The 12,500-nt window shown below is 43.4% G+C and overlaps 1 protein-coding gene across 3 annotated transcripts in view; it reads right to left on the bottom strand.

Annotated features, from left to right (window-relative positions):
* Positions 1–12,500, bottom strand: part of LOC134467790 (calcium-activated potassium channel subunit alpha-1a-like) — a 189,927-nt gene that overhangs the window by 84,031 nt on the left and 93,396 nt on the right. For all 3 annotated transcript variants that reach the window (XM_063221724.1, XM_063221726.1, XM_063221725.1), the window contains exons 4-5: positions 1,679–1,772; positions 381–492 (exon numbers count right to left, since the gene is read on the bottom strand). In XM_063221724.1, coding sequence (XP_063077794.1) covers positions 381–492; positions 1,679–1,772 — 206 coding nt within the window. The remainder of the gene's footprint in view (positions 1–380; positions 493–1,678; positions 1,773–12,500) is intronic.

Raw genomic sequence — 12,500 nt, 5'->3', positions numbered from 1 at the left:
TTACAATGGAAATAAAAAAAACAATGAAAATGAAAAGAATAAAAAAAGCTAATTAACAAATAAATAAAGCTCTACACACAGCACACAAACTCGTCCAGATATATCAGGCCTATGGGAGAATAATAAAATATTAATAATAAAGCTCCTCACATATTGGGCACCAACCAACTCAGACAGCTCCTTAACCCCAATGCAACACTCACCATTCGCCATTTCTCTTTGTATGCACACAACAAGGAAATGAACATCTCGTGCGCATACCCAACCAATTGATCATGAGGTATACTGTATATAAATAAATAAAAATGTCTAAAAAAAGTATATATATTTCATTAACTTAAAACTTTGATGTAAGGAACAACAACAGTGAGAACACATACCCAGCCAGCTGCGGTTGAGGTACACGGAGACGAAGACGGGTGGCACGGTGAAGAAGTCCACCACTGAGTTGACCTCCAGCCAGAACCACAGCTTGTCATTCGCCGCGATGAACTGAGAAATTCAAATGAGAAAAGATTAAATTAAGAAAAAGAAAAAAAATGTCTATCATTTATTAATATTTGTGAGTTGCAATCTAGGTTACCATCATGGGTCATGTTCTCATGTTATGGTGTCTTGCTAACTAGTTGTTACAAATTTTAAAAAGTATCAGTTAGGAAAGGAATTACTATAAGAAGAGTCGGGACCAGCTTGTCATTGGCTGTGATAAATTGAAGATGAAGAATGAAAGAGAGACATTCATCATTTTTTATTTGTCTTTATCCATGAGTTTTGCATTATACATGTTTGGTATGTTGTGATTGTTCTAAGCTCCAGGTTTCTCAGATGTTGCTTTATGCTCCACCTGAATGGCAGTGTATGGATACAGTTCTGAGACTCTGGAGATGTTATCTTTACTGTTACATTTAAACCACACAATTTGCAGAAGATTTGTTGCTGGGGTTTGTTTGTTTGTTCATTTCATCCTCTTACACCCACTCTGCAGTGCTGTGTGATAATGTTCTATGATGTCCCGGTAGTTTCATATCTACTTTCGTGAGGCCACTGCTATTGGAGCACACCAACAAGGTGGGGCCCTCGCTCCATGAGGGGCCAAAATCCTGACCCCACCTGTTTTGACCCCTTTTGCTGTGGTAGTTTTGTTGCTACTGGTAAAAGTGAAAGTGTAGAAACACTTCTTCACTGACAGATTAAGGTTAGAGAGGGATTGTTTTGGTTTGGACACAGTTTAGCATTCCTTAGCTATTGTTACGGGTAATATGAACGAAAGTCAAAGGGAGGGCCCCACAAGGATATTAAGGTGTGTGTGTGTGTGTGTGTGTGTGTGTGTGTGTGTGTGTGTGTGTGTGTGTGTGTGTGTGTGTGTGTGTGTGTGTGTGTGTGTGTGTGTGTGTGTGTGCGTGTGTGTGTGTGTGTGTGCATGTGTGTGTGTGTGATCACACCTTAATTCTGAAGAAAAACGACAGTATGGTGGTTTGAGTTGGGTACATCACAGCCGTAATATTCTGTACACACCACACACACACATGCACACATACTCACATGCACACACACAAATACACGCACGCACGCACGCACGCACGCACGCACGCACGCACGCACGCACGCACGCACGCACGCACGTACATATGCACCCATGCACACAGGCTCGCTCTTTCACACACACACAGATACTTACACGCAATCCGAAGTACAATAGGAAGAAGATATTGAAGGCCATGTCTATCTGTAAGGTGAGGTCCTCATTGAACGTCTGGCAGGACTCGATTTCACTGCAGAGAGATAGAGAGTGGGGGGGGAGATAGACAGAGAGAGAGAGAGAGAGAGAGAGAGAGAGAGAGAGAGAGAGAGAGAGAGAGAGAGAGAGAGAGAGAGAGAGAGAGAGAGATCATTTTAAGTTAAAATTGTGTATCTGAAAAGGGAAATGGAAAGCTTTTGAACAATCAATACTTGATGGGAGATGGGAAAGAGATGGGTTCTTCTTAGAAAATAACATATAGAACAAAATAAACAAACAAATACAAAACAAATAAGAACACAAGGTCAAGAATGCTATTTAAAGTTTAAAATACCAATACATGGAATTAAAAAGAAGAACATGATGTCAATAAGATGGCAGATGGATTGGCAAGTCGTGAACCCATACAGGAAAAAGCCATTTCAGACTTATTGAGAAGTCAATAAATAAAATCAACTTTCCATTCCATGCTGGAAAGGACCCAAACTTCAAATTTAATCACAGTTTATAGTTTTATAATGGAACCGAAACATACAGAAAGCACACATATAGGCTACAGACACAAGTGCACACACAAGCAGTGATGTATGCATGTACGCACATATTGTATGAGCAAATATACACACACACACAGACACAGACACAGACACAGACACAGACACAGACACAGACAGAGACACACACACACACACACACACACACACACACATACGCACACACACTCACACGCACACACACACACACACACACACACACAAACACACGCGCGCGCACGCGCGCATGCACGCACACACACAAACACACACACCATGTGCAAATGAAATGACGCATTCAAAAAGACAGTACACGCACTGCTCTCTATTGTTCTCTCTCTCTCTCTCTCACACACACACACACACACACACACACACACACACACACACACACACACACACACACACACACACACACACACACACACACACACACACACACACACACACACACACACACACACACACACACACACACACACACAGAGCCATTCCCAACGTCCTGACACAATGCTAGGCATTGATAGCGACGAAGCCATTTATGACATTGATGTGAAATTTCACAACATTATAGCTACTATAAACCATGATCCATAAACCATTTCCTCTGCATCATACCACGGTTTATAGCTTTATATGTCCAAGTCCAGTCACGCCATCCTTCAAAATGGAGATTCACGTCACAATCATGCGTGCCAAGTACTGGCCGATTAGGAAGGCACCATGAAATCCACCCCCACAAACCTTCTTTTCTCTTTTATTACCTCCGCCAAAGAGGTTACGTTTTCGGTGCCATTGGTTTGATTTTTCTGTCTGTCTGTCAGCAGGATAACTCAAAATTGAATGACATTTTGTGGAGTTGTTGGAAATGACAAAAGGAACAAGTGATTCAATTTTGGTGGTGATCCGGATCACAATCCGGATCCAGGAATTTGTCAAAAGACTCACCATTCAATTTTTCAAAAGATTCACCATTGCGGGAGAGGGCGAATTTTGACATTCCAGTTTCTAACTCCACAAAAACACGGCAGAAAGACTTGATAAAAACGAGGGTGTAAAATAGCCAAATGTTTTATCAAATCGCAAAGTTTACTGGTGATCAGATGTGGATTCCGGATCTGTTGATCCAGAATGTGGAGAAATAATATGGAAACGTAGAAGATATGTCATTGTGAGGGGAGGGACAAATGAAAGTAGTTTTTTACAACTGAACCAACATCATTGTAGCTTATATTACAGGCATAGGATTCTACAGCTGGAGATGTTATGGCGTCAGTGACCCCATGGCCTTGGCAGAAGTTTGCACTCTCTTATGCTTCTATTTGCACCATAAGAACAGGTGGTTGGCACAAACTCTCACCACTACACCAAACAAATATTTGCAGAGTCTGATAAGTTTGAGTAACAGTCACTCACACAAACGGGGGAATGTACGTACGTACGTTGCACATTCACATTAAGCACAGGAAACCATCGTGAGAAACTCATGAGACAACAATGGAAATCAATACTATCACACGGTGGTGTGTCTGCTAATGTGTGCCCTATTCAGTCTGCTCATGTGTCAAATACCAAATCCAACAAAGCCAACATTATGAGAATAATTAATCAGTAGCCTACACATGAATTCCTGTGCAGTCTAATCATGCCCGGATGTCTGCAAGCCAAAAAAAAACTATGTAAAGGTTCAGGACCTGACTGACTGTGACTCATGTCACTTGAGGTTTTATTATTATCCTCTATTTCAATATATTCCCATGAGCCTACGGTGTTGTGTTGTGCTGCACACCATGCAGCCCTGTATATATATGTAGACGTATACAGACAAACAGACAGACAGAGAGACAGACAGACAGAAAGACAGACAGACAGACAGACACACAGACAGACACACAAACAGACACAGACACAGACATGCACATACACAGACACAGACACAGACACACACACACACACACACACACACACACACACACACACACACACACACACACACACACACACACACACACAGCACCTCTCGTTCGCTCTGTCTCTCTGTCTCTCTCTCTCTCTCACACACACACACACACACAAACAACAACAACAACAACAACAGCAACGATAACAACAGAGGTAAACAAATAAGTATGTCGGTCTCTCTGACATTAGAAGGCTGGGTGAGTCACACCTGAGAAAATAATGCAGGAGGGCCCACCTTTACCAAGACAAGCAGGACACTTCACAGAAGACCAGGGATCATGTGTGTGTGTGTGTGTGTGTGTGTGTGTGTGTGTGTGTGTGTGTGTGTGTGTGTGTGTGTGTGTGTGTGTGTGTGTGTGTGTGTGTGTGTGTGTGTGTGTGTGTGTGTGTGTGTGTGTGTGTGCGTGCGTGCGTGTGTGTGCTGTATCCTCTCCATACATAATGCATGTGGGAGAGGGGGGCCACTGGAGCCTCCGAGTGAACAGGAGCCCTTCTCACACACACACACACACACACACACACACACACACACACACACACACACACACACACACACACACACACACACACACACACACACACACACACACACACACACACACACACACACCTCAAAGGGGGAAGAGGAGCCCTTCATATTGTCTGAGGGCCCCCAGCATATGAATTATTGAGAGAGCCATGAATGTAACGACCGGAGAGGATGCTGGCACCCCAGTTTACATATCACACGTAATGGTGTCACACACACACACACACACACACACACACACACACACACACACACACACACACACACACACACACACACACACACACACACACACACACACACACACACACACACACACATTCACACACACACACACACACACACACGCGCGCGCGCGCGCGCGCACACACGCACATGCACAAGCAAGGACACACACACACACACCCATGCACACATGAATGCACGCACACATGCACGCACGTACGCACACACGCACGCGCGCACGCACGCACACACACACACACACACACACACACACACACACACACACACACACACACACACACACACACACACACACACACACACACACACACACACACACACACACACACACACACACACACACACACACACGCTAATACTGTATTTCAGGACACACAGAAGGACACCAATATCTCAACTGGTGCATTCATACAAGTATAGATGCACATATACATTATATAACATAGACCTCTAAACAAACAGGATTCATACAAACACACATACAACCCCAAACGCCTCATGGAAACAACACATGAAATTCCATGTTGGTTTACAGTCCTGCAAAATTCCCTTCACATTCCCTGGGGATTGTTCACACCAGGTAAAAACAGGTGAGAAGAGAGGAAGAGGGGTTAGAGCAGTGGTTTTGTTGCCTGTTGGGCAGTGAAGAGATGATGAGGGGGTCCGCGGAAGGTTGGCAGAAAAAGTATAGCACATCAAAATATATGTTTGATTAATTAATGTGAACCAAAATAAACCATAATCAGCTAAACAATATTCCCATTAGTTAAAAAGTGCATAATAATATACTGTATTACATCTAGCCGTAAATTACGCACGTCACCACGAGCAGCTGACTGCACTACTTGCTTTAAAAGCAGTAAACTAACACACAAAATACTGGCGGTATCCTCCAGGGGGCAGAGAGCGCAGCATTGTGATCCAGAAACTGGGAACAGACTGTAAGGAAAACAAAACAAAAACAAAAGGAAGGACTGCCTGCTACTGCTCCTACATTTGCAAACTCCTTTTTCAAAGTGCAATGGCGAAGTATGATCGCAAATGTTTGTTATTTCGGACACTCTCAATGAAGCGCTCTTAAAAGTTGCCGCCATCTTCATTTTCACCGGAAGCATTCGTGTGGAACTCGAATGCTTCCGGTGAAAATGAAGATGGTGGCAACTTCTTACAATCGCCCCCAGCGTATTTAAAGATATCGCACCTAACGCATGTGTATAGATACAGTGTCCACGCCTGTTAACACGCTCATGCAGGAACCGTGCCCATCCTGCAACAAGCATACCGAGGGCCTAACCAAGAAATAACAATACGTAATGAGGCAAACAAAATATAACAAGATGAGACAATGCGATGGAAAACGGGAGTGCCAGCGTGACCTAGTGAGAAACAATACGATGGAAAACGGGAGTGCCAACGAGAGCTGGTGAGAAAAAGTAAATTTGGGCCAAAGTTGGGCCAATCGTCAGGTGCTCTCTGCGGTCATCAAGCTTTGAACACATACTGTAGGCCACCACAGAATACTTGATTAATTAGGCTTAATGGTTAGGGCGCTGTTTTTAAGATCAGAGGAGGTGGCTGAAGTGACATTGAACCAGGCACCAAACCCCAGGGACTGCAACCAATACCCTGTAAATATCCATAAGTCACTTTGGATATAAGTGTTAACCAAATCTCATGTAACGTAAGTATTTTTAAATTTTAGTTTTAACTCGATTGCAAGACTTGTACTATTTCAAGTGTAAAGAAATCCTGCACACTGTCCATTCCTATAACAAACTTTAATACAACGTTTCGGTCATCCAACCTTCTTCAAGTAAAGAAGAAACTTATTAAAGTTTGTTGGTGGAATGGACAGTGTGCGGAATTTCTTTACACTTGAATGACAACCCCACTGGGATAATATCCTACGCACCTGTCCAACTACAGAGGTGTGCAAAAGCGTCTTCTCGAACACCTCTTGAACTCTTACCACAGCCTCATACTGAGCAAGAAAAGTAAAAGTGATGACTAGCCATTGCAGACATGGGCCATTGGGCCCCCATTCACACAGCACACAAACATCATTCCCACAGGTCTGTACTTGCAGCTTGCAACTTGATTTGTTTAAATCCAAAAGCTGGGATATTGCAACACTTGGCTCAGGTGTTTGGGCCCCCATTCACACAGCACAGAAGCATCATACACACAGGTCTGTACTTGCAGCATGCTACTTGATTAGCTTTTATTTGGAACACAGATGATTACACCACTTGTTCTCTTATCACTGAGGAAGAAAAAAAGTAAAACTGATGACAAATGAATGATTACTGGGAAGTGTGCGCTCTCTTTACTGAGAATTCACGGTTACTTGTTATTGTCAAACTACATCCACACAGGTAGGTATTTGCTTTTCGCTACCTTGCGCAAAAGATGAAATACAGCCGGTTTTACGCAGAACTCACATGAAAATGAAAGACCACATTAAAGACTGTTGACGAGCCATTACCGAGAAGTGAGGAGTGTCAGGAGTCAAGGCTACATGTTGGAGCAGCTATGGCCTTTTGGGAGGGGGCCTTCAGATCAGAAGGTTGCTGGTTTGAATCTCACCCTTTCCCCTCCATCTATGGCAGAAATCCCCTTGAACAAGACACCTATAGCCACACATTGCTCCAGGGACTGTAACCAATATCCTGTCAAATAACTGTGAGGCACTGTGGATAAAAGTGTCAGCTAAGCGTAATGTACAGTGATGTTATCATTATTAAATGATTAAAATAGTATCATTAATTGGGTTGGGGACCAGCTACATACTGGATATGTTTCAGCTGTATATACCAACCAGGCATCTAAAGTCTATGAAGAAAACCTTGCTGATTACACCAATTGTCCAAACAAAGTGTGGCGAGGCAGCCTTTAGCTGCTATACTTCAAAGCTTTGGAACCATCTTCCAGACAACGTCAAAAATGTCCCTACTGTTGATAGTTTTAAGAGCAGACTCAAGACAACACTTTTCTCAGATTCTTTTTTAGAAATCCAGAACAGTCTTTTTGTCTGTCTCTCTGTCTGTTTGTCAGCAGGATAACTCAAAAAGTTATGAAGAGATTTTTGATGAAATTTTGTGTTTTGAGTTTTTGGAAATTACAAAAGCATTTTTTCCAAAAGATTTTTCACCATTGCGGGATAGGGTGAATTTTGACATCCCATCTAACTAAAAAAAACAAAGTAGAAAGACTTGGGGGAAAAAACGGGTGTCAAATGTTCTATCAAACACCTTCCTTGGTGGAGGTCTGCACTATCTGAGTGCCTTTCTAGCTGACTGTTGTTTTTGATATTTGTTGTTCTCCTTATTTTTTGCTTTTATCTTTCACTCCTTTTTAAATTCTATTTTCACCTGCCATGCCTTGTGCTTTAATTTTATTGTATTTTTTATCTTACTTTTTTGTAAAGCACATTGAATTGCATTTGTGTATGGAATGCGCTATACAATGTGATATACATCATACATCATACATCATATATATCATGCAAACTAGAAGATTTCGGTGAAGAACATTAGCAAACCTCCCTCCCAAAGCCTCATACAGTATCGGTAGCACTGAGCTGTCGGTCTCAGTGGTGTAGTCTACGTAGAACGCAGTTATATGCAGTGTACCCACCTGAACATTTCTGGGATTTCAGAATACCCACCTAAAATTGATTGATCCATTATTTAGAAAAGCAGAAATATATACAGTATACCCGGCACAAAAAAGTAGACTACACCACTGATGTGCCGTGCCTCCCATGTGTGAACTAGACTTTTGACTGGCAGTTGGCTGGTTCAAGCCCTGAGTGTCAATCTAAAGCAGATGACCTCAGTTACACTACCACTCGCAGCTTCATGCTTCATGTTACTGGAATTCATAACACTTCAATTGACTGATATCATTTAGGGTGTGGTGACAATGTTTGGACGAGCTGTAGCTTTTGTTTTCCCCTGACTCTCACAGTTGAGCAGTTAATCACTCTGCATTCATACCCACACCAACACATCATACATTTCATCACACCTTTATTCTGAAGAAAAACGACAGTTAGCTAAATGGTGGTTTGGGTTGGGTACATCAGGGTTGTGCTATGCTGTACACACACTACACACACACACACACACACACACACACACACACACACACACACACACACACACACACACACACACACACACACACACACACACACACACACACACACACACACACACACACACACACACACACACACACACACACACTCTCTCTCTCTCTCTCTCTCTCTCTCTCTCTCTCTCTCTCTCTCTCTCTCTCTCTCTCAACACTCACACATCATAATCCCTGTGACATTTTTATCCTGTAGACAAAGTACCTCGCTGGTGGTCTGGGCCACTCTAATAGACTGTAGCGTATTGCTCTGAGCTCATGCCAATAGCACCCAGATGAGCCATTTTGTCCAGTCCTCCTCAGTGGTGTGTATATCATTCACTTCCCACAGAAACAGGATCACAGAGTAGGCCTACCGAGATCATCGGGGCAGCGGCACTGTATTGTGGTGGCAGAGGTGACCCATGCTGTTGTATGTCCTGAGTGACACTAAGATGGGCTTTACGTATATCAGAGGGTTGCAGGTTCGAATCCAACCCTCCCCCTCTCTATCTCACTCCATGGCTGAGGTGCCCTTGAGCAAGGCACCCCACACAACTCCAACTGTAACCAATGCCCTACACACGCGCACACACACACGCACGCACACACAAAAGCATGCACGCACACACGCACGCGCGCGCGCGCACGCACGCACACACACACACACACACACACACACACACACACACACACACACACACACACACACACACACACACACGCACGCACGCATGCACGCACACACACACACACACACACACACCTTTTACCCCCCCCCTCTCTCTCCCAGACACTCAGCCTTATCTTATCTCCTCATCTCTTCCTGCCCTCTGATTGACCGTGTTATGTTGCCGTGTGCCATTTACTTTGTTGACTTTTGTTTTTTGTTACCACATCCGCTTCCTGGTAACTCTCTTACTCTCTCCAGGTAAGTGCAACTCGAGCAGCACACAAAAAGCAGTCTCTCCTCTCTAAAGCCCCATCCAGCTCACCGGTCCATAATTACAGGAAAAGCACACAAGCTATCTCGGAACACTTTGGCCCCGTGATGGACACATGCCAAGACGATAACCCACCGACCGATCGGGAGTCATGACAACAGGAAGGGGTGGCCTCCTCTCGACAAACATGCCAGCGAACGAACACACGGCCGAAACCAGGGCCGATCAAAGCTCAGGTCTGGTCCTCGAAAAAATCACCCCCGACACACACACTCAATACATACTTTTAATGGGGACCCGATTCTGGGCAAACCCCTCTACCTGGGCACGGGACAACTGACCCCTTTGTGCCACCCCTTCCCAGTTGGCTTCCCTGGCTGAAACCCTAGCTTGATTACTTCCTGGGACATTGACAGGCACACAAAGACAACAAATGACTTAGTGTCCTCTCCGCCTGTCAACGGAGTGCTCAATATAGGCTACAGTACACAAACAACATCGAACAGTGGGGTGAAAAAGAAAAGAAAAAAAACGGGAAAAGATGGAAGCTTCTGAGTCTGTGATGCTTCTAAATTCTGGATTCTAGATATTTATCCAGGTCATCCAATGGGCAGTACACACTACGTGTATGTATGTTTTATTTCCCACTTTTGCCCAATTTGTCCCAATTGATGGTAACGATTGATCATATCACACTTTAAGATTTAAAACCATGAAATCTCCTGATGTCTAGGTAAGATCACACAGGACGATGTATCAATGTGTCAATAGGGATTGAGGGTCTTTCCAGCAAAGTTATCATACTAGCAACAATACCAATCAAACTTTACACCAAATAAACAATTTTACAGTAATGCCTCCTTAGTGTGTGTGTGTGTGTGTGTGTGTGTGTGTGTGTGTGTGTGTGTGTGTGTGTGTGTGTGTGTGTGTGTGTGTGTGTGTGTGTGTGTGTGTGTGTGTGTGTGTGTGTGTGTGTGTGTGTGTGTGTGTGTGTGTGTGTGTGTGTGTGTGTGTGTGTGTGTGTGTGCAGAGTTGCATAAAGCATAAAAAGAAGAGTAGATATTTAAAGTAGAAGAAGAAGTACATCTACAGGTGTAGCTACAGCGCTAGTAGTATGCTATTACAAAGTTGAAACCATGTAATATCACACCACTAGTGTTGTAATTACATCGCACTTGCACTTTATATAAAGTGTGTGTGTGTGTGTGTGTGTGTGTGTGTGTGTGTGTGTGTGTGTGTGTGTGTGTGTGTGTGTGTGTGTGTGTGTGTGTGTGTGTGTGTGTGTGTGTGTGTGTGTGTGTGTGTGTGTGTGTGCGTGTGCGTGCGTGCGTGTGTCTGCTGTAGTTGAAGATAGCAGTGTTGTTAGTTCATAACGAGGAGTCTGACTGTTGCATGGCTGCAAGATGACCTGCTTAGGTTACCCTGACTGCTACCAGTGCTGCGTTACACAACAAAAAAAGTACATTTTAAATATTGTTTTTAAACATCTAGAGGGAAAAGACACTCATGCTCGGCTTTTATTTATTGATTTTATGTCTGCTTTTAACTCTATCCAACCACATGTTTTGATGAAAAGGCTAGAGGAGGAATTCAATCTGAGCAAGAATCTTTTGGGGTGGATTTTAGACTTTTTAACAAACCGGACACAGAGGGTGAGAATCAATGGAGCCCTGTCTGACCAGTCCTACAGTTCCACTGGCTCGCCACAAGGATGTATCCTGCCCCCCCTGTTGTTCATCTTATATACTAACATGTGCCGTAGCAATAGAGCTAACAGATCAATTATTAAGTATGCAGATGACACAGTAATCCTAAGTCTGCTACAACGAGACAGGTCATGGGCCAATTGTGGAGGAATTCAAGGACTGGTGTGAAAAATCATTCATACAGATGAACATTACGAAAACTAAGGACATGATTATCGATTTCAGGAGGAACCCCAGACCCAGATACTCACAGAAATCAACGGCCAGAGTGTGGAAACTGTGGAAAAATACAAATATCTTGGCACCATAATTGACAATAAGCTCACTTTTGATGCAAACTGTGAAGCTGTTTTTAAAAAGGCCAACCAACGTCTTCACTGTCTAAGAAAACTGTCCTATTTCCACATTGACAGAACATTACTTACTCTCTTTTATCGCGCTTTTATTGAATCCATTTTATCTTTCTGCCTGGTGTGTTGGTTTAACAATTTGTCCCTGAAAAATAGAAACTCCCTTAACCAAATAGTTAAGTGGTCCAGCAGGCTTATTGGAGAGCCACAACTTAACCCTGAAGCCCTCTACAATAGACAGCTGCAGAGACAGCTGCAGAGCTGCACACCTATAACCAAATTAGCCAAAATAATAGCACAAAAAATGCTTTGCTTCCAGTTTGCAATGTATAATTTGAAAACAATCCATTGCACAACA

This window comes from Engraulis encrasicolus, chromosome 17, assembly GCF_034702125.1.
Source record: "Engraulis encrasicolus isolate BLACKSEA-1 chromosome 17, IST_EnEncr_1.0, whole genome shotgun sequence".
NCBI classification, from domain to species: domain Eukaryota; kingdom Metazoa; phylum Chordata; class Actinopteri; order Clupeiformes; family Engraulidae; genus Engraulis; species Engraulis encrasicolus.
Note: the sequence above shows the minus strand (reverse complement) of the source record. Positions and strands in the feature narration are given on the sequence as shown.